Here is a 22,297-nt window from a genome sequence, read left to right as displayed (position 1 = left end):
CCGGCGTCCCCCCTCCTCGCGCGGCCCCCGAGTCCCCAGGCGCGCGGCCGGCGCTGCGCGGGCGTCTCTCCGAGCAGCCGGCGCCGGGCGAGCGGGGCCGGGCCGGGCCGGGCCGGGCCGGGGGCCTCGGCGGCGGCGCCGCCCCACGTCCTCCGCAGCCCGAGCGCGGAGCGAGGCCGGGCCGGGCGGGCCGGCCGGAGCCATGAACCGGAGCTTCCACAAGTCCCAGAGCCTGCGCTTCTGCGACGGCGGCGCCGTGGAAGTCAAGAGCAAGGTGAGGCCGCCGGGAATGAATGGGCCGCGCGGGCCGGGCCGCCCCCCTCGCGGGCGCCGCGCGGGCCGGGCCGGGCGCCCAGGTCGCGCGGGCGGGACCCTCGCGGGAGCGGCTCTTTGTTCCACGCGCGGGAGCGCTCGGCGCGCCGGCCGCGGGGGGCGGCGTTTCCGGGGCGACCGGGCCGCGGGCTTCGGGGCCGAGGGGCGCCCGACCCCCGCCCCGCCGGCCGCGGCCCCCGCCCAGGCCGGCCCCGGCGCGCCCGGCCGGCGCCCCTCCCGCGCCCCTCCCGCGCCTCCCGCGCTCCCGGAGCGTGCCCCGACCTGCCGGGCGCCGGGCTCGGGCCGCGCGCCGGCGCTTCTGCCCCTCGCGGGGGCGGCGCCCTCGCGGCGGGCGCTTTGTCTGCGCGGCCGGGCGGCCCCGCGGGCAGAGGGGCGCGGGGCTCGGCTCCGGAGCGGGGGCTCGGCCGCGGCGGCGGCTGCCGGGGAGCCGGGGCCTCTCGCCCGGCTCTGCTCCCGCCCCGGGGCTCCGACCCCCACCGTGCGGCCTGGGGCGCGCGCGGGCTGCGGGGGGCTCTGGGGCCCCCGCCCAGTGTGTCGGGCCGCCGGTGGGGGACGTGCAGGTCCGGGCGTCCCTGGGAAGAAGGGGGCCCCTTGCCAGAGGCAGGTCCGAGCCCTCACCCCGCGGCAGGATCTCTGTCCCCTTGGGGCGCAGTCTTGCCGTCACCCCTCACTTCTCCTCAGATCGCAGCCTGCGCCAGGGCGCCCCTGGGGCCCTCGTCCCCGAGCGCGGAGCCGGCCGGCCGCGGGGCAGCAGCGCTCAGGCCGCGGTCCCGCCGAGGACGGGGGCGATTCGCGTTAAGCACCCCCTGTGCCTTGACGGGCTGTCGCTTCACAGACACCCGCCAGGAAGGACAGCGCCCCGCCCGCGGGAGCGCCTCTGCCAGTGCCTCTGGCGCAGGGCCTGCCCGCCCCCAGGGCCACAGGTGCCCGCACAGTCGGGGCGCCCGTGTGGCCTCCGGGCCGGGGTCTGCCTCCTGGCTTGTCCTGCCGCTGCGCAGGCCCCAGAGCCGCAGCAAAGCCTCCTCTTTCTCCCTGGCGCCCGCCTTCTCCTGCTCCCCGTGAAGATTTAAGTTCAGAGGCCGCGAACGGGCCCCCAGGCTGGGTGGCTGAACTGGGAGCATCGAGGAGAGGCCACGCCATCCCGTCCCTGCCGGCCGGCCCCTCCCTGCCCTTCTGACGCTGCAGACGGAGGGTCCCGTGCTCTTCCCTGTGCAGCCACCTCCCGGCCCCATAGTTGCAGCTCCTCGGGAGTCTCACTCCGGTTGCTGTGGCCACCACACCGGAGGCCAGCCTTGACAGTGGGGTTTTCTTTGGCCTGTACTCGGGGCTTCCACGTGGGGAGCGATTCGAGGGCAGCAGTTCTGCCCTAAAACCTGTGGGAGCTTTCAGGCCCTCTCCTGCTTCTCTGGTCTGTGCAGCTGCCGGCCCCTGCCCCAGACCCAGCAGTGGCCAGGCGGGGCCTGCCGGGAGCCCTGGACGGACAAGGCAGGCCACTTCACGTTGGTGGCCCGCACAGCCTCTGACCCTCCCCGAAGCTCAGGTATTAGCCAACTGCTGGGCAGTTCCCAGAGCCATGGGGACCTGGGCCTGACCTGGTGGGCCTGCCCAGTCACGTGGGCCCTGCACTTGCCCAAAGCTTTACTTCAGCACCTGTGGCTCCTCGCTGCCTCCCCACCAGCGCCGACCTCTGACTTCCCAGTTCTGCTGACGGGTCACTTCCCATCCTCTCCCTGCTGACCTTTGACGTTTGTCTCTGCCTTTGAGACCCGCAGTGGACGCATTCGGAGTCGGGTGACAATGTATCAGGCCCAGCCGAGGGGTGGCAGCAAGGCCAGTGCTGGCAAGGCTTCTGCGAGGCGGTCATGGGGGGCTGCCTCTGAGGGGAGATGGCACAAGGCCTTTGACCACCAGCACACGCTCAGTGGCCCCACTCGGGGGGCTCTGCCCCGCAGCACCCTGGCCTGGAGGGAGGCATGCGTGGGGCAGAGTGAGGCCAGGACTCCCGCTCAGGTCTGGGCCCTTCCTGCTCTTGGCCCTGGTGAGCCGCCCGCAAGCTCTGGCTGTTGGGGCCCACCCTGTGCCACCTCCTGCCCCAACTGCTGCAACCTCTGTGCCCTGCGCAGGCACTGGCCACCGAGTGCTGCATCCCCCCCCCCCCCCAGGCTCCTGCCTGCAGATTTAGGGGGAATGACCCTACCGAAGGCTTAATCATGTTTTTGTTGCTTTGGTCAAATAATGTTGGGGCTTTTCTGAATTCTAGACAAATCTATGTCCTTCTAGAGTCTCTAGAAACCACAACAGGCACGAAGGGGACAGTTCTCCAGAGACCAGCCCTCTGTGCACGCGCGGGTGCCTGTGCAGCTGCGTGCGGGTGTGCACGGGCACAAGTGCGTGCCGGTGCAGGTGCGGGTATCCATGGGTCGGGGTGTGTGAGTACAGCGGTGTGCAGGTGAGGCTGTGGTGGGTGTGTGGGTGGGGTGCACGGGTGTGGGGTGCGTGGGGGGTGCGGGGTGCATGGGTACAAGGATGTGCAGGTGTGAGGGGTGCGGGCGCATGGGTGTATGCACTCACCACATCTTGGATGGGGTCCCCTGATGTGCAGCCTGCAGCCTGCCCGTCTCAGCTCCAGCATCTGCTCTGGTGTCCTCACCCGTGAGGGCTTTAAAAAGGGCTTTAAAATGACTGCAGAGCCGGACCTCCCTGGTGGCGCAGGGGTTAAGTCTCAGCACTATGAAGCTATCAGCAGCCCCTGCAGCACGAGTTCCATCCCCTGCCAAGGAGCTACCCACAGGGCACCGCAGACCTCTCCTGTCTCCCCGCTGCTGCCCTCAGCAGTGTATTTCAGTCGATCCGCCTGTTCTGTTCCCCACCCTGTCTCTGGGGAGTCCTCTCACCCCCGAATCTCTGGCCTGCACCCCAGCTCTTGTGTGCAGAAATAAAGTAAATCTTTAAAAAAAGAATAAAACGACTGCAGTGTCCCCACCTGTGTGTGAGCCAGACCAACTGAACCAACACCCTATGTTGGTCAGTTCCAAATGCTCTTCTGCACGTGCTGTGAATGACGTCTTCGTCCCTCGCTCTCCATGTAAAGGTCATCTGTCTGCCGTCGCACCGGGGCCCCACAGGACTCGCATTCTGTCGGTCACTCAGACTCCTGCCATCATTTCTTTGGGGTAAACCCTGCAAGTGACAAAGCGCCCGCTTTAAGGCTTTGCTGTGCCCGAGTTTTCTTGCAGAAAGCACCTCCTGTGGCGCCTGCTGCATCCCCTCCTGCCCGCCCGCGCGGGTGGGCTCTTTCTTACTCTTTCCCAATGAGATCAGTGAAACACCGGCCCCTCTTTTTAATTTATATTCTTGACTTATTAGTGAATTCAAACTTTTTATTTGGGTATTTGTGTGCCTATTTTTAGCTTCTTTCTGCTGCGTCCCCTGGTCTGTGTTCTGGTTTTGGGGCGCGATAGAGCTGCTTGCCCACAGGGGTGTCCCCCGCGCAGATGGCGCCTGTTTCCTCTGGCCCTGATCTTATCTGGCTGCGGCGCCTTCCATCTGCTGCTCCCCACCCAGGCTGTCCGGCCGCCTCCGTGGGCTGGTTGGGAGCCGCCTGGCACGTTTGACTCACCTGCACGTCATCTCGCCCTTTCAGATTCCGGTTTTGTGCATCTGCAAGTCTGTGTCCAAACAGGTTTGGTGACTTGATTTGGGGAGCTACATGCAAGGAGATTTCAGTCCGCCCTGCTCTGCGGCCCCTCAGCCCCCCAGCTTGAGGGCTTCCAGCCTTCCCTTCTGGCCCCGGCACTGCATATGGGGAAGGGAGGGGCAGCGGGCCCTGGGTGCCGGGTACCAGAAGCTCTCCGCTTGGGATCACATCCAGAGTCAGCGAGAAGGGGCCGCGGCTGCCCTGCCCAGGCTGGCCACATGTGTTTTCGAAGCCAGGTAGACGGGGCAGGCATGAGGTGACAGAGCCCTGATGGTGGTGGAGGCTGCAGGGCTGGCACTGGCCCCTCCCTGGGCTGTTTGCTGCTGGGCCTGCTCACGGCCGCTCCCTTCAGCGGCCCCTGCCGTCCTGGGCCCGGGTGTAGGGAGTGCACCCTCTGAGCCCAGCCATACCCTGTGGCATCCTCCGGGCTGCCCTGGGCATGAGGGCACCCACAGTCCCGGCTGGAGCTCCCTCTGTGCAGAGGCTGCACCCAGAAATATTTCTTAAATGTGTCTAACTGCCCCCATCTGCAGATAATTCCCAGCCAAGCGCTACATGCACTGGGCGTGCAGAGAGCAGCTCTGTACCCCTCGCCACCAAGAGGGCTGACACTGCTCACATTAAATCAACAAGACAGCTGCATGCCAGGGAGCTCTGCGGAGCTGCCCGGGGCCTTGCTCCTTCCCGTGCGTGCTGTGGGACCTAGTGGACCGGGAGGCGGCTCCTGTCCCTGGATGAGCCCTGGAAGCCAGGTGTGGTGTCCAATCCCTGAGTAACGTGGGCCGGACACTCGGACATCTGGGTCTAGAGCTTGGAGCAGCAGCTGGAGGTCAGGTCTGGTGCTTCAGGGGAAGAAGTTCTGTCTGTCCCGCGTGGGGCAGTGGGGCCATGTCCGTCTCCAGTCGTCCTTCTTGCGAGTCTGACTACACCTGCCCATCCCTACGCTCACTGAGTGGCCAGTGCGTGCTAGCAGAGCATGGAGGAAGCCGGACAGCTACTGGCCCCACCATAAAAGCTTAGGGCTTGGTGGTGGTAGGGGCTGGCCGGCAGATGGGTGGGGCCGGGCGGCGGGCGCCCTGCCAGGTATCCTGGTGTCACTGAATGCGCAGGCCCTGGCACCTTGGAGTCGGTCTGGCCACTCGCCCGCTCCAGAGACCCGCCCCTGTGCCTGGACCCCAGGACTCGCTCCGTCCTCTGGCATCAGCGCTGGCCAGGCCTGCCCAGCTGCTCTGAGACGGCCGCTCTCCCCTGGCTACTTCTAGAAGCAGCTGGGCTATGTTGATGCTCCTCCCTGGGGCTCTGCCGGCCTCACCGTGGTGGGCAGGAGGCTGGCCCCAGCGGTGGCTGCCCCCGGAGTGCCCGGCATCTGTAGTGGCCACCCGGGCCTGGACACAGCTGCCGCATGGCTCAATGCACCCCGGCGAGAAGCCACCTTCTCAGGAAGCTGCTCCAGACCCCATGCGGTCTCTCCTCTTGGGGCTCAGGTCTGGCAGCAAAGGACAGACGGGCAGGCCAGAGCAGGATGGTGCGGCTCGACCAGGAGGTGCCCTCGGGGACAGAGGCTGACACCCCGCAGGGCCGTGTGCTGAGCCCCTCGGGGACCTCCCTGCCCTGCTGCCACAGCCCGAGTCTTTGGGAGGGCTCCCTGCCCCCAGGAGCGCTGGGCTGAGCAGCGGGGAGCAAAAGCTGGAAGGAGGCTGGGGGAGGCACGGAGCAGAGAGACGGAGAAGAGCTGCGCTGGCTCTCGGCCTTGCACGTGCACCAGGGCCGCGGGGCCATGGGGAGGTGACTGCGGCAGCTTTTGCCTTGTTCTTGCTCCTTCCTCCCAGGCTTGCCTGGCCCCTTTCCTGTGGGCCCCCAGAAGGTGCCTTGGACTGTGGCAGGGTCCAGGCCCCCCACAGCCTGCTCTGGGCCCTGCCTGGGCTGCACGGGTCACGCCTGCGACTCCGGTCAGCTCGCATTTGGCGGCCATTTCTCCTCCGCTGGGGCTGTTGCTCGGGCGCCTGTTCTTCACAGCAGTTGCAGCAGCAGAGCAGCCTCCTTGCAGGCTCGGCCGGGCCCACAGGGCGTCCGCACCGGCGCTGCTTTTCCTCTGCGTGGCCGGAGGCAGCCGTGTGCCCGGCCACTCTCCTAGCCAGCTCCGCAGGCGCCCCCGCTGCTCCCCTGGGATGGGAGGGACTCCTAAAGGGCTCGTGGGCCCAGGCTCCCTCCATCCACCTCACGCAGCTCCCCGCCTTGCTGTGCCTGCCGTGCATGCGAAACAGGCCTCCCCGGCTCCTCCGTGGTCCTCAGAATCCTGCAGACGTCCCTCTCCTCTTTGAGCTTGTGTTTCCGTCACGCTCCTGCAGAGGGTTCACCCCTAATCTCTTACAATCCACACCGAATTCCCTGTGCCCTCTGCGCAGCGGGCATGGGTGGGCACAGTGATGGAGCCACAGGCTCCGCAGGCGAGGGGCCGGGTGTGCGGGACAGGCCGGTGCGTTATGAGGGGGGCTCCTGGGCGGCCAACGGCCAGGGCTGTGGCCTTCATGTTCTGTGTGTTTCCCAGTTTAAAATGAATTGATAAACATGAAACTGGTTTTACAGTGACAGTTTCTAGGCTGGATGGTTATAACCATTAGGTCACAAGTGGAACACAGTGACAGGGCCGGGAAAGCAGTGGCGGGCCAGGTCGGGGCCAGCAGGGTGGGCCTGGATGCGCCCCTCCCTCCACGCAGGGCCTCCTGGTTCTGAGGTCCCGGCTTGCCGCGCTCCCAGCTGGGCCCAAGGGGAGCAGCCGACAGGCTGTCGGCACAGCGTGGCCCCTGCTGGCTGGCTCACCCGTTCAGGAGCTTTCCATGTTGTCAAAAGCAAAGCAAAGAACTGAAAAGCTCCTGAGTTGCCAGAGGTGCCCACGGCTCAGCCGGTGGGCAGCGGGGGTGACGGCCCGGCAGCCCCTCGTGCAGAGACGCTGTTTGGGCTCAGCAGAAACACAGAGTGGGCGCCCCCGACGGGGCTCTTCCTAACACAGCGCTTTTGTCACAGAGGGACCCAAACCTACACCTGCACGGAGACCGTCAAAAGCGGATCTGTGTCCTCCGAACAAGCTCGACCCGGAACTGAGGCTCTTAGAGGAAAACACGGGACGCTCGGCCTTGCTGGGCCGTGTCTCGGCTGTGGTGCCAGGTGCAGAGGAACAAAAGGAAAAAGGGACAGGAAGCTCCATGCATTGCGACGAGCCCACGGCGGGGCAGGGCTGCGCCACGTGCCAGCCAACAGTCCCGGGCGCTCAGCAGGCCCCTCCCGACACTGCCCAGGTCCCACTGACACGAAGACAACAGCCTAGCAAAGAGCCTGTTTTCTGGTCCCCTTTGTCATGTCTGGTTTTGCGCAAACTCACAGCTTCCAAGAGCAGGTCCCCGCCGTCCAACGGGCGATGACTGTTGTGGCGACAGCCTGAAGCTCAACAACGAAAGAAGTCCCCCGGCCAGGCTGGGCAGGGGCCGGGCAGGCGCTGCAGGCTCCGCGGGGAGTGGAGCCGCACAGCCGCGGCCCCAGGAGCATGGAACGGGGCTGCGCCCGACCCTCAGCCACACAGGACAGCAGCAGCCGGACCTGCAGAGGGCCTGCCAGGCCACAGCTGCTCTCTTCACGGTGCGACCGTGTGGACGCCCCGCGGGGTCACTCCCTGGAGGGAAGGCCGCCCCAGCCCTGCCACATGTGGGCCAGCGGGGACCCTGAGCCCAGCCCAGACGGCAGCCCTGGGCCTTCATGCAGGGCCGTGGGCGTCACTGAGGGTGTCCAGGGCTGGGCAGGGAGGAGCACGTAGGGCAGTTATGACGATAAATGCTGAGTCGTGTGTGCTGGAAGAAGCCCGACGGGCGGCTCAGTCATGCTCAGTCTTGCTTGTCTGGCGGCCGCGCTGACCACCCACCAACACGGAGGCGGCTTTGTGCCAGGAGTGCCAGGTCCACTCACAGCAACATGCTGAGGGGTGTTCTGAGGGACGTTATTGGAAGAACCGAGAAGCAAAGGGGGACACGTTGCGCATCAGTGAGCCAGTGCCGGCCTGGCCCGTGGGGACCGCGCCGTGTCTACCTTGAGGGCCTTCAATGTGGACAGACACAGATAGCGAGCCCCTCTGTGGTCCCTCCTGCCACACACTCCTCATGTTCGGCCACAGCACGGGCAGCCCATTGAGCTAGCCTCCTCGGCGCTGGCCTGTCCAGGGTGTGGGCTGGGAGGTAAGGCTGGTGGCAAATGCAGCAAAACTGGAGATTCACGGGCTGCCTGAATCTGCCAAGATCACACCAGGCCCACATGAGGCCACCCGCGCCCAGGACGAGGGTGGGGAGGCCTGCGAGGGGCCCGGCCTGGCCCCCGATGTGGGAGCTGCTCAGTGCGTGGCGCCCAACAGCGCGATGACTTTCTGCAGACGTGGACGCTTTGGCCTGCAGCTTGGCTGCCCGCACACGGGCTGCACTGACACTCACACTGTCCTGCCTGGCAAATCAGGCTGAGCCAGCCAGGGTGACCACTCCCTGCAGCTCAGGCCAGAGGCTGCCCCGGATGGGAGGCCTACCCTGGGGTGCCGGTGCTGCCCGGCTCGGGGCTCCCTGCAGCGTCTCCCAGCAGCCCCTGTCCTCCCAGTTTCCTTCCACCCCGGCCCTTCCGGCAAAGCCTTCAGCTGCAAATGGTGCGGGACTGGCCGGGCCCTCGGGAGAGGTCCCGGGGCCTCGGCTGGCCCTCCCCCGGCCGGCTGGGCTCGCCCTGGGCAGGCGTCCCTCCTCGCGCGGGGCCACCTGCCCTGCGTCCCTCCTCGCGCGGGGCCACCTGCCCTGCGTCCCTCCTCGCGCGGGGCCACCTGCCGGGCATCAGGTGTCGCGCCTTTCCCGGGCCTGCGGGCCCTGGACCTGGGGGGGTGGGGCCAGGGCGCCTGGGCTGCCGCTGACCCCCCTCTCGCCTGCAGTTCGGGGCCGAATTCCGGAGGTTCTCCCTGGACCGCCACAGGCCGGGGAAGTTCGAGGACTTCTACCGGCTGGTCGTGCGCACGCACCGCCTCTCCAACGCCGACGTGGCCATCGGCTACGCGGACGTGCACGGCGACCTGCTGCCCATCAACAACGACGACAACTTCTGCAAGGCCGTGTCCAGCGCCAGCCCCCTGCTCAGGGTCTTCATCCAGAGGCGAGGTAGGCGCGCGGGGCGCGGGGGGCGCGGGGGGCGCGGGGGGCGCGGGGGGCGCGGGGGGCGGGGCGGCTCCCCCTCCGGCCCGCGGCCTCGCTCGGGGCCGCTCGCCAGACCCTCGGCCCGAGCGCTGCTCCGCCGGGACGGGGTGAGGCCGGGTCCACCTAGTTCGGTCAACGTTAAATTTTTTAGAAAAGGTCAAAAGTATCTAAATGTCTTCACCCGCCGCTCGTTGACTCCGAGGCCCGAGAGACGCGGAGCCCTCAGGGTTTCCCCCGCAAGCCGCGGCCGGAGGAGGGGCGTCCTCGCGGGCCGGGGCGGCCGGGCTGTCCGGGGCGCCGTCCTCCAGCGGCCGCGCCCCCCGACCCCGACCCCGCCCCCCGCGGCGGCCTTCGCGGGCGGGACGTGGAGCCCGCGCGGGGCTGTGCTGGCCCGAGCCAGGGCCCTGCGGGTCCGCGCGGCGCCCCCGGCTGCCCGCCCCGCCCCCCGCCGCTGACCACCCCCGGCCGAGGGCCCCGCGAGCGCTGACCACCCCCGGCCGAGGGCCCCGCCGCTGACCACCCCCGGCCGAGGGCCCCGCGAGCGCTGACCACCCCCGGCCGAGGGCCCCCCGCCGCTGACCACCCCCGGCCGAGGGCCCCCCGCCGCTGACCACCCCCGGCCGAGGGCCCCGCGAGCGCTGACCACCCCCGGCCGAGGGCCCCGCGAGCGCTGACCACCCCCGGCCGAGGGCCCGCGCCGCTGACCACCCCCGGCCGAGGGCCCCGCCGCTGACCACCCCCGGCCGAGGGCCCCGCGAGCGCGGCCGCGCGTCCTCCCTGGGCTGGGCCCGGCGGCTCCGGGAGCGGGCCCTGAGCAGAGCTGGGGTCCCGGGAGCCCCAGGGTGGGGCGGGCCGCTGCTGGTGGCCGCGCTCGCGGGCAGCCCTTCTGGCCGCGTGTTTTGGCGGGGGGCGGCGGGGGCGGCGGGGGGCGGCGGGCGCCGCGGACCCCACCTTGGCGCGGGCTCTGGCACCCCGCAGACCCCCGCCTTGCGGGCCTCGGCCTCCCGGGGCCGCCCCGCCCTCGGGCCTCGGCCCGTGGCCCTCTCTGCCGCCATCCCTCGCGCCGGACCCGCCGCCCTGCCTGCCAGCCGGCGACGGTGGGGGGCGCAGGGCCGCGGGGCGGGGGCCACGGGGGGCTGTGCCGTCTGTGTCGGGGCCCTTCTGCGCGGGCCGGGGCTCCCCGCCGGCCTCTGCCCCGGGGCGCTGGGCATCTGTGGCCGGGCCGGGCTGGGGCGCGCAGGCGGCGCGGGGCCGGGAGCCCGGAGCCCGCGCAGACCGACTGGGCGCTCATTCCCAGAGGTCACGCAGCGAGCTGTTTTGGGGGTTTCCCTCGGCAGCCTCGGGGAAGGCAGCGGGTAGGGGAGGACGCGCCGCCGCGGGGGTCCGGCGGGCAGGCCTGGGGACCCCGCCCCACTGCGCGGCCCCGGCTCCCGCCGGCGCTGTCCTCGCGCCTTCCAGCCGGCTCCCCGGCGGCCTTTCCGGGCGCCCCCGCGGGCCCTTCCGTGGCTCCGGGCCTGCCCGGCGAGGGCGGTCAGCTCGTCGGGCGCCCGGTCCTCCGCGGGGCCCTGGGGAGCCCTGGCCGAGGGTCCCCCGCGGGGCGCAGGGCGCGCAGTGTTCTGCCTCTTCGGGTGCTGCACTGAGCGGTGCCTCGGCCCGAGTGCCGGTGGGGCTCCTGGGGAAGCCCGCAGGCCCCCGACTTTCCTCTGTGGACAGACTGTCGGGTACTTCTGCGCTTCTTACTGGCTCTAGGTCTGTTCAGATTCTGTCCTTCATCTTGGCAGGGTCTGTGCTTCTAGACTCGCCCCCTTTCATCCCGGGCACCCGCTCTGTGGGCGCGCGCCGGCTGCCCCTCCGGCCCTCTGGCCCCTGGTGTAGGCCTGGGCCACCCGCTGCGCCCGAGGGCCGTGGCCCGAGTCCCCCCTTTCTCCCCGGCGCCTGTAGCCCAAGCGCTCGACTCTGATGGTGCTTTTGAGGAATGGCCTTTCCTTGATTCACTGATTTTCTTTGTTGTTTTTCTCCTTATTTCATTTATCTCTGCTCGAAACACGAGTTGCTTCCTTCCACTAGCTCTGGGCTTTGTTCTTTTTTTAGCTCCTTCAGTTACCGAGTTGGGTCACAGTTAAGACCGTCCCTGCTGTTGATGTAAGCACTTCTGGGTCCAGATGCCCCCTCGGGACTGAGCCCGCAGCACCCTGTGGCTTTGGGATGCCTTTCCTTTTATTCTCATCTGCGTGTTTTCTGTCCCCCTTGTAACGTGTCCTCGGAGCCTCTGGCTGTGAAACGTGGTCGTGGCCCGACCCCGGCCTGTCCCAGAACGGAGGTGACGCGTGTCCCTGGCCGGGGCACTCCGTGAGCATCTGCTGGGTCTCGCTGGTTTATTGTGTCAAGTCCTCAATTTCCTCATCTCGTGTCGCATCGTCTGTCACTACGAGTGTGACTCTGGAGTCTCGGGCTCTTACAGGATGTCTGTCTGCCCCTTTGATTCTGCTGGTTTTTGCTTCCTGTGTATTCATTGTGTTAGGTGCATAAATGCTTAAAATTGTTACATCTTCTTGCTGTGTTGAAACTTTTATTTAAAGTCTATCTGTCGGGGCCTCCCCGGTGGCGCAGCGGTTGAGCGCTGGGTTGCGAAGCTGCCCGCGGCCTCTGCAGCGCCGGTTCGATCCCCGGCTGCTCCCCAGCCACCAGAGGAGGATCCCGCATGGCGCGCAGACCTCTCCTGCCGCCCGCTGCTCCCCTCAGCAGTGTCCTTCGTTCCTTCTGCCTGCTCTGCTCCCCGCTCTGGCTCTGGCGAGTTCTCTCACCCTCCTGCGCTTCTGACTGTACCCAGTGCTTGTATAAATAAATCTTGATAAATAAAAAAATAAAGTCTGTCAGCACAGCTCCGCCCCCTGGGCTGGGGTCTGCCTCCCACCCCTCACTGCCAGCCTGTTTGTGTCTTTTCACCCAAGTCTCTTTGAGAAGAAGCGAAATTGGGTCATGTATCTTTATCCATTCTGCCAGTCTCTGTCTTTTGATCGAAGAGTTTAATTCTCTTACATTTAAAGCAGTTACGGGTAAGGAGCTGCTCGCTTCTGCCCTGTGCGACTTGTTTTCCAGATGCCATATAGCTGCTGTTCCTCGCTCCCTGCATTCCTGTCTTCTCTTCTGTTTATTGAGTTTTTTAATAATGAAATGTTCTCTCTCATTTCCTTCTGTATCTGTTCGACAGCTGTTTTCCCCGTGGTTACCATGGGAACGTTTCCCATCCTAGAGCTGTGACTCTGATGAGTCTAACACAGCCCCTGCCCTTCCGTCCCAGCCAGTGCAGGTGCTGGGCTGGGCCACACCTCCCCCACAGGGTGCCGAAAACATACTGATGGTTCTTTTCAATTCAATAGTCCTCTAAATTTGCGGAAAACAAGATTTGGATTTACAAATCAAGTTACAGTAATGCTACTTTCACTTTAAAAGTTGTGTTTTCTTCATGTATTCATTTCTTAGAACACAGAGAAGGCAGCATTTCCCGGCTTCACGCTCACTGCACCTGGTCTGTGGCCTCAGGAGCGGCCACCCGTGTCCTTTTCTGCCACTGGCTGCCCCGAAGCATTCCTTGTAGGCACATGGTCACAAAGCCCCTCGATTTTTATCTATTTGGGAGTGTCTTGATATCTCCCTCACTTTCAAAGGACAGTTTTGCTGGATATAAGATTGTTGGCTTTCAGTTTTTCCTTTTAGCAATTTCAACACATTGTCATCCAAAGTTTAAGATGAGAAATCTGCAGATGATAATTTTAAGGGTCCCTTGTGTATGGCTCCTCTCTTTCTGCTGCTCTTAAGATCTGTCTTTGTTGTTTGGAAGTCTGACTGCCAGTGTTTGGGCTGCACAGCAACCTGGGTCTCCCCGGGGGTGTCGTCTTCCCTTGCATCTGGGGACCTGCCCCCAGCTCCCCCTCTGCTTCTCTCTGCGCCTCTCTCTCCCTCCTGCCCAGGCTCTGTGGGGTGTGCTGGGCTGCTGGCCCGGGCGCCCGGATCTGTTTGCTCTCCTCCATCCTGTGCCTTCTTCCCTCAGCCTCGACGGTGTCCACTGCCCTGCCCTGAGGTCCCTACTCTCCTTCAGATCTGCCTTTGGCTCCTTTTAGTAAACTCGTGGGAGTCTGTCCTTTACTGCTTGGTTTCCGTTTCGTTTCTTTCTGGGTTTTCTTGTCTTTGTTGATATTCTTGCTCAGCTTAGAAGTCATTTTTTTAACTTTTTCCACATCTTCTTTACTTTTGATTATGTTCAAGATGGTGTTTTAAACCTTGGTCTAGTATGCCTGCCATGAATCTTTTTCAAGGACAGATTCCATTGGATTATTTTTTTCTGATGGGTTGCACTTTCCTCCTTTATATGCCTTCTGATTTTTGTTAAACACTAGACATTTGAATATAATACTATGTTGGCTTTGAAAATCAGTTTCCTCCTTCCCTTGGGGTCTGCTGGGTTTGGTCCTTTGATGCGCTCTTTGCTCTTCTGCCTCCTGCAGCCTGTGTCTGTGCTGAGGTCCCGCTGTAGGCTGAGCTGGGTCTTCTTGGTCTCTCCCGGACCCCGGCCCATGCGGTCACAATGCCCACTGCCTCGTATGGGGCGCCCTCATCCCTGATGCCAGGCTCCCGCATGGGGAGAGAGAGAATGAGGGAGAGCAGCCCCTTCCCCCAACCAGGCCCCCAGGAGGGGCTGCACATAGGGGGCCATGCCCCATGGGGTGGCCTTCCCGCCTGTGATGGAGGTGGCAGCGCAGCCCCTCCCCTGCCTCTGGCTCCCTGGATCTGGGGGACGGGCTCCCTTTTGCCAGCGGCCCGGATGCTCCCCTAGGACCCGGTGCTCTGCTGCCACCCTGCTGACGAGCTGTGGCAGCTCAGGGGCTCTGGGCTCTGGGACAGGGAGGGCTGGACCTGCCTGTGCCCACTTGTGGTGGATGTCCTCCCTCGAGGGCCCTGCGGGTGCGGGAACCAGGGTGCAGGGCGGCCATGGAGGACTAAGGGTCCTTGAGTGTCCCCAGGGGTCCTGATGCCCACCCCCTGCAGACGCCAAGGCGGGCCAGAGTGGCACTGGGCCATTGACTCAGGGGATCGGGGCCCCGAAATCTGCCTGGCTCAAGGATCAACAGCATTTCTTTGTAAACTGTGAGAAGATGAAAGTGCAATTCCAGTCAGAGTCCATGTCTGAGCTGTGCCCTGGCCCATCCATCCGGGCTCTCCCAGGCCTTGTTTCCACAGCTCCCCACCCATTACACGATGCCCACGTTGACTTTTCATTTGTTCAAAATAGCTCTTGTAAGTCATCTGTTCCCTGTGATGGGAAACCGCCCTGCGGGCAGCTCCCACCCAGCCAGGGCTCAGGACGCCGCTGGCCTGGGGGCCGGGCATGGGGGTGTGGGCAGGCGTCGCCGGGCAATGGTGGCCGGGCCGGGGCAGTGCTTTGTGTTGCTGACCAAGCACCATCATGCTGACTGCACTGTAGGGTTTTGATCACTGTCTTCAAAGTGATTTTGTGTCCCTATACTTTGCACTGTGAGAGTGTGACTCTGGTGACCCAGGGGCCAGCGTGGGGCTCTGAGCCATGGTCACCTTCCCTGGCGCCTGCTGGGTGCCAGTGCCCATCCAGGCCACAGGCCCTGGGGAGCAGCAGACATCGCGGTGCCTGCCCCCCACTGCTTTGCCACCCCGAGGATGATGCCTGAGCATGGGGATTAGGGGGCCAGGCGCACGCTGAGTGTCTGCAGTGCACAGGCCGCCTCTCCTGCCTGCCCACTGCGGGCGGCCCCGGTGAGGGGTGCTGGGCGTTGCAGGGGTCAGCGCCCCTGTTCTCGGCAGTGTAAACAGGAAGTACAGGCCTGACTCTGGCCGCTCACCCGGCAGACCAGCCCCCACAGCAGGTCCTGCTCCCCTGCACCGAGGCCTGGCCAGCACTCGGGCGCGCACCCAGCCGGACATCCGTCCATCGCTCTGCGGGGTCTGAGCACACTTACCGGCCCCAGGCTGCTGGCGACAGGCACAGGCACGGCGGCTGCTGGGCGGCCATGATGGCGCCTGTGTGCTGGGAAGGCGCCTGGCGGCCCCACGTTCCCTGGGTCCTAGAATGAGATAGATGCGTTTGCAAAGATTGGATGGGGTGGGAAGCTTCTGACTGTCCTTGAATGAGTTGTCAGAAAGAACTTAGGGTGTTCCCCGAGCAAAGCCATATGAAATCCTTGTGAAATGGCAGAACTTGAGGGTCAGGCACATAAACTCTGGTCCTCGTGCCTCTTTGATTCCTAGTTGAGTCACGGGGGTGTGTGGCTTGAAGCTGGGGTCTGCCCAGCGGGCACCTGCGGGTCTGGCCCTGAGCTGCATTTGCCTGCCCTGTAGGGTGCGCTGTGGCGGGCTGCCGGGCTCTGGAGCGCCGTGGACAGGTCAATGCAGCCCTGCTGGTGTGCTCCAGGCCCGTGTCACAGGAACAGGGGCGACCGGGCCAGCCCTCTGCTCCAGGGCTTTGCATTAGGTGCAGCTTCTGTGGTCACCACAGATTCCTGGACGCTTGCGTGTTGGGAGAATTCCCTTCTTTTTTTCATTGAAAGAAAGTGCAGAGCCACCGGGCCACGGGCCGTGAGAGCAGCCGAGAACAGCGTGCTTCCTCCCCAGAGTGGGGTGCAGAGAATGTGCTGATGCGGCTCGTTGGACGAAAACAACACCAAAGCCACCCAGAAGAATCTGGGCTAGCCAGGAAGGCCTGGCACTGCAGGCTGTCCCCGGCAGCCTGGCTTTGTCTGGCCCTGGCCCTGCCCTTTGGCCATGGCCTGCAGGCTCCTGTGCACAGATGGTGAGAGGCCCCGGCGGAGCCGGGTTCCGGTCACACACGCCCAGGGCCAGCCTGCTGTGCTCACAGGAGGCGTTTTTGCTTGTTAAAAAGCTGGCATCACAGACATATCCTGTGTCTTTAAACTCTTTGTAAAACTTTCTTTGCTTAAAACCTTTTCTGTTTATGACATAATTGTAAGAGAAAATTCAAACAACATGGAATTAAACCCCTCCACCCCGCGCTACCAGAGGCCCTTCCAGACCTTTGGGTTTGGACACGATTAGTTGAGCGGAGTTCTCCATAAACGCGGTGGTTATATACATGCCGTAGAGATGAGCTCAACAGGCATTGAATTTCTGTCTTTTCTGCATGTCCTTTCGGGGAACACATGGGTTGTTTGAATGTGGCGGCCTCTCATCACTGCCCCTGCCTCCCTCCAGCTCCCGCTGGCCAACGTGGGGCCTGGACAAGCCGTGGACACAGCAGCCTCCCCACCGGGCCTCAGGGTGAAGGCTGACTTGGCTCTTTTCACCTGACTTCATCTCTAGGACCAGCCTTGTGTGGCTTACAAACTGGACTTGCTCTGGCCCCTGGAGCCACCAGTAGCCAGTGGGCCCTTGTGTCTGGGTGGGCACCACCCACGGGCCTGGACAGCCCCAGGTCGGGCCACAGCCCCTGGTGTTTTCCACGCTCGGTGGGAGGAGCGCTGTGGCCCAGCGAGTCAGTACAGGAGGGGCTTACGCGCAAGGCCTGGTCACAGCTCCTGGGCTGCGACACCCACTCCTGGAAGCACAAGGACCTCTGGCTTGCTGGGAGCACAGCTGGCGCAGAGGCAGGGCCGGGGCTGGCTTTCCAAATCACAGGGTTTCTCTTTGAAACAAACTTTCAAAACAGAAATCCCAGAGAATCCCAGTGAATATGTGACAAGATTTGTCCAGCCTCTGCGCCCCTCTGCTTGTGCCCCCCCTCCTGCATGCGCCCCCTCTGCCTATACCTCCTCCTGCCTGTGCCCCTCCTGCCTGTGCCCCTGTGCGTGAGCCCCACCACCCCCGCCCCCTCCGGCCTGCACCCCCTGGGGAGGGCTGGTTTAGCGCCCAGGGAGTAGGGTATGGAGGCCCCTTAACTGGGCCGGGGCAGGCAGCCACCTGGCCGGACACCCCACAGTCAGCGGGCCGGATACGCCAGGCCTGTGGTGATGACTTACCTGCCCCAGTTTGGAGCCCAGACACAGGATTTTCCACGTGAGCCCTTCTTTCCAGAGCGTCAGCAGAAGCTGGATTTCCTCTCACAGTGGTTTGTCTTCCTGTTTTGGCCCCGTATCTCTACTTTCCACCCTCTCCTGTGGGAAAGCGGCTCACACAAGCCCCACCTGCCTGGTCTCGGAAACCCAGGCTGAGCCACCCATGCAGACCAGCTGCTGGCGCCCCTGCAGTTTCGGGCCCCTGGCTCCCAGCTGCCCCAGCCCCGCAGGCCAGAGTGGGCGCTGGTTTTGTGCTGCCCACGGGTCCACAGCTGCTAGTAAAGGCCCCACTCCCATCGTGGGGGTGCGCGTGGCCTGTCCGGCCGCAGCAGGCAGGCCCGAGGCCTCGAGCGGACATCTCGGGAGAGCCGTCCTTGCGCCAGCCCCTGCTGGTGGCCATGCTGTGGTCAGCAGGGCCAGCAGGTCGAGGAGTCGCCACCGTGGAGGGGTCAGGGCGACTGGCGATGCGCGCGGCCGGGAGTTGTGCAGGCCAGGCTCTGGCCAGGGAGGAGGGGACCAGGTGTCCTCGCTTGTGTTCAGGCCTGTTGCTCTCAGCCGCGAACCACCTGGAGAGATCCCGGTGTTTCCAAGCAGGTCAGCCGAGAGCGCGCGGAAGGCCGCGCCGGGTTCAGCGCCTGCACGGCCTGCCCGTCACCCCGTGGCAGCAGCTCTGGGGTCCACGTGGCGCCCCGGGGCCGTGCTGGGGGGTCTTCAGCAGTGATTCCTCCCCCCAGAGATCGGCGTGGGGGGTGCGCGCCTGGGCGGGGGCGGGGCATGGGGGCGGGGCGGGGCCCCGGGGGGCTGTGCCAGGTCCCAGACGGGCTTGTTGGGGAGCGCAGTGACTGCAGAGGCGCCTTCTCAGACTTGTTGATCCGGGGTCCCCTCGAGTCCCCGGGGTCCCGCAGCGCAGCGCAGCGCCTCTGACATGGAGCGTGTCCCCCCCGCGCGCCCCGTGGCTGGGCCCACTGGGGGGCCGCTGGCCGGCGGCGGGCGCGGGCGGTGTCGGGGCCTCGGGGTGGCCCCGCCGGCCCTCGGGGTGCGTCTGGAGGGAGCCGAGGGCCGCCCCGCCCCGCGGCTGAGGCTCCGTCGAAGCTCGGGCCGCGCGGCGCGGAGGCTGGGCCGAGGCCGTGGCCCTCTCGGGGCGGCCCGCGCGGGGCCTTTCAGACCGGGGGGACGGCGCTCGCGCCCCGGGCTGCCCGGGGAGGGGCCCCCGCGCTGGCCCGGCGGACCGGCTGCCGCCCAGGCGGCACGTGGCGGCGGTGGAGTCGGGGAGGCCCGGGCCTGCGCCTTCCTGGGAGAGGAGCGGGCGCGGCGCTGCTGAGCCGAGGCCGGTGGGGGGCTGCCACAGTTATTTTTGGGTGTTTCGATTATAGCTGTCCTCGCTGGTGGCCACTGTGGATGCTGTAAACACAGCCCGCGCCTCTGCGGGGTGGAGGCCCCAGGCCGCCTGGAGACCCCTGCGGGTCCCAGGGCCAGTCCTGGGGGGAGAGGGCACCTCCCTCAAGCCCCTGGCCAGCCCCGCCCGCGGGAGCTCACCGTGAGTGGGGGTGAGGGGGGCGTGAGGGTGAGGGGGGCCCTTGGGCCCTGGCGGGGTGTGAGCCCCGGGCTGCGGGGGCAGGAGGGCGAGGCAGGGAGGTGGCAGCCGCAGGGCCGCCCACTCCAGTCGGCCTGGGAGCTCATTAGACTGGCGGCTGGGCCTGGGGGTTGTTTGTGTTTTTCGTTCTTTTTCTATTTAAAAGTTGCATAGAAACCGTCAGGGCTGGTTTGGACGGAGAAAGACCACGATGACGGCTTTGCTGAATTCCTGTCTCTGTGGTCTGGCGCAGCAGGCGGTGGCACAGACCCGCGCTCTGCCCCCCACCTCTGCCCCCCACCTCCCGCCCCCGGCCCCCTCCCGGCAGAGCGAGGCAAGGGAGTGCAGGCGCCTGAGCCCCCCCACAGCCCCCAGGGAGGACCAGGAGGGGCTGGCACTGGCGTCTCTGCACTTACAGACAGAGAACCGCCTCAGTTTCTCTGGGGATGGCGCATCATCCCCCACACAGCCTTGGCAGCACTCCCTGACCTGCCTTGCGGCCCTACTCTGTAAGGGACTCCACGCGTGGGGGGTCCTCCCTCCCCGTGCCCTTCAGTGCTGGTCCTTGGAACACAGTGGCCAAATATGCCACCTGAGCGTGCAGATCAACTTTTTCTTGGGTGTTACTGGAAACAAACTCAGAGCTGAGCTCAGAACAGGGCAGTGCGGCCCCGGCCTGCAGGATTTGCATCCCAGAAGCTGAGCGGCGACTGGGCACCCCTCGTGAGGACAGGACAGCAAGTGCCCACCAGGGCTCTGTGCCCAGCCCTGTGGCTCCTGTACCAGTACAGGAAACTGCATGCTTTGCTCCCCCTCTGCCCAGAGGGGCCCAGACCTCTGGGGGTAAGTGGCAGGTAACCTCAGGCCACCGCGGTGGGGTCCACTGTGGCTGCCTTGCCTGGAGCAGAAGGGGCTGGGACGCCCTCGGCCCCCACCAGTGGCCCCAGAGGCAGGAAGGGCAGGGCCTGCCAGCCCCCCGTGCCGCTGCACACTCATCGGGTCCGTGGGTCCGTGGGGCAGTTCACAGACACCGCAGGGACTTAGTGGGTTCAGTTCCAGACTCCACAGAAACGTAAGTCTCCAGGCGACGCCCAAGTCCTGGTTTCCCAGAGCACGTGAGCCATGCCCAGCCCCTGGTTCACGCGACAGGACACAAGCAGCACCACGGTGCCCGCCCACAGGGGCGAGGTCCGCTGCACCGCCCATGGGGCCTCCGTGGGCAGAGGCCAGCACGCCCGTCCCCCTGGGGCCTGTGCCAGCTCCCCCAGGGCCTCCCTGCAAGGCTGTCCCCTGAGGGAAGAAGGGGCGCCAGCCGGCGGCTCTGGAGTCTTCAGGACAGAGTTTGGGGCCGGATAACCATGCCCGGGCTTGGATGCTATGGCCCACTCCTGTTTGTACATGTGCGGCGTAGAGAATGTTGCGTCTCCAGGGCCTCTGGAGTCAGCCCGACAAAGCCTGTCTTTGATGGGGGGACAGTCCACTGAGACGGGGCCAGGTGGTGGGTCCCTGGATGGACCCAGAGAGCCGCTGGCAGTGGGTCCTTGGGAACATGGCTGTCCAGTCCCAGAGCTGCAGTGCCGTGCCACCCCCGCCCCTGCTTGCAGATTTCTGTTTCTAGAATTCTCTTACCCTGAAGCCAGCACACCCAGCTCTGCATGCTTTGGCCTGTGTCCAGGGTGGGAGAAATGCAGCAGCTCTGTGACCCCTCTTGCTTCTGGTCCCACAGAGTGACGTCCACTCTGCCCTGCGTGGAGTGGGGCTGGCCAGGACCCGGGGCTGGGCCATGGGGGGCTTGGCAGGGGCAGGTGAGCTCCATGATGTCCCTGCGGTGGCCGGCCCGGGCGTCTCCTTGGTCATCACCCTGGCGGCAGGCAACCCGAAGCTCTGTCCTGAATTGGGGCAAGCTAGCTGGACATCGGGGCCACCGTGGCCTAAGCACCAGGGCAGGTCACCCCAGCGACATCTCCCCTACCGCCAGCCGCCCACCCCGGTGGGGTGCTGGGCCTTGGACCCACCCATGGGGTGGGCGGGGCTGGGCCTCGCTGCCTGCAGAGTGAGCACAGTGAGTCCCCACCAGGAGTCCTCCCGCCGCCCGGCCCCTGGACCCCGGCGACTCGTCTGGTCGCTGTGGGCACTGCGAGTCAGAGATGCGGGGTCTCGGTTGCTGTGCCGGATGTGGGGGCACCGGGCGAGGGGGGGGCGCCCCCGCAGGCCGCCCCCTGCGCGCCCCGCTCTCCCGCACTCCTCGCCGGCCGGGCCCTTCCTGCAGTCTGTGCCAATCCGGGCGGCAGGTGGCTGGACGCCCTCCGCTGGGTGCCGCCTGCCCCCACCTGCCGGGGGAGGGAGGGGCCGGCGCGGGGGCCGGAGCTGGGGGCTGGGCTGGGCAGCCTGGGCAGCCCCTGACTCGCTCTTTCCCTTGCAGAGGAGGCGGAGAGCGGCGGCTTCGCGGCGGGCTCGCTGTCCCGGCGCCGGCGCGCCCTGGCGCTGCGGGAGGAGGCGCCCCGCCGCCACCTGCACATCGGGCTGCCGAGGGACTTCCGGCCGGTGTCGTCCATCATCGACGTGGACATCCTGCCCGAGACGCACCGCCGCGTGAGGCTGTACCGGCACGGCTGCCAGCGGCCGCTGGGCTTCTACATCCGCGACGGCACGAGCGTGCGCGTGGCGCCGCAGGGCCTGGAGAAGGTGCCGGGCATCTTCATCTCGCGCATGGTGCCCGGCGGGCTGGCCGAGAGCACCGGGCTGCTGGCGGTGGACGACGAGGTGCTGGAGGTGAACGGCATCGAGGTGGCGGGGAAGACGCTGGACCAGGTCACGGACATGATGATCGCCAACAGCCACAACCTCATCGTCACGGTCAAGCCCGCCAACCAGCGCAACAACGTGGTGCGCGCGCGCGCCGGCCGCCCCGCGGACCCCGCCGCCGGCCGCCTGAGCCTGCCCGCGCCGCACGCGCTGCCCGCGCTGCTGCCCGCGCTGCTGCCCGACGACATGGAGAGCGACGAGGAGCCCGACGTGGTGCTCGAGGGCGCGCTGGAGCCGCGGCCCGGCCCCGGGCTCAACGGCCTGCCCGGGCCCGCGCACTCGGGCTGCGTCCAGCGGCTGCTGAGCTCCCTGCGCGCCGACCCCCGGCACAGCCTGGCGCTGCCCGCGGGCGGCGTGGAGGAGCACGGCCCCGCCGTCACCCTGTAGCCCGCCGGCCGCGGAGGCGCCGCCCTCGCCGGTCGGGGCGCCGCCGCCTGCTCCCCACTGGCGGCGGCCGCGGACCCGCGCGGCGGAATCCGGCCCCCAAGTCCGGCGCGTCCGACGGCCGGCGGGCCTCGCCTTTCAATGAAGCTTTAAAGGGACTTTTCGAAGTAGCCAAACTCACACCTTTGACCTATGCAAGCGCCCCGGGTGGGCTCCGTGTGCTGGGGCCCGGCGCGGTGGGGGCGCGCCCCCGGGACCC

The 22,297-nt window shown here is 66.1% G+C and overlaps 1 protein-coding gene across 1 annotated transcript; it reads left to right on the top strand.

Moving 5' to 3' along the window:
- Positions 1 to 202: 202 nt before the first annotated feature.
- PARD6G (par-6 family cell polarity regulator gamma) lies at positions 203 to 22,041 on the top strand (the record flags this gene model as incomplete). Its single annotated transcript, XM_084252209.1, has 3 exons — positions 203 to 274; positions 8,979 to 9,201; positions 21,272 to 22,041. 3 exons carry the CDS (start codon positions 203 to 205, stop codon positions 22,039 to 22,041), a joined length of 1,065 nt encoding a protein of 354 aa, XP_084108335.1.
- Positions 22,042 to 22,297: the final 256 nt, after the last annotated feature.

The sequence above is a fragment of the Talpa europaea genome (assembly GCF_964194135.1).
Source record: "Talpa europaea genome assembly, chromosome: 13".
Taxonomy (NCBI): Eukaryota; Metazoa; Chordata; class Mammalia; order Eulipotyphla; family Talpidae; genus Talpa; species Talpa europaea.
The sequence above is the reverse complement of the archived record's forward strand: the minus strand, read 5'-3'. Positions and strand labels throughout refer to the sequence as shown.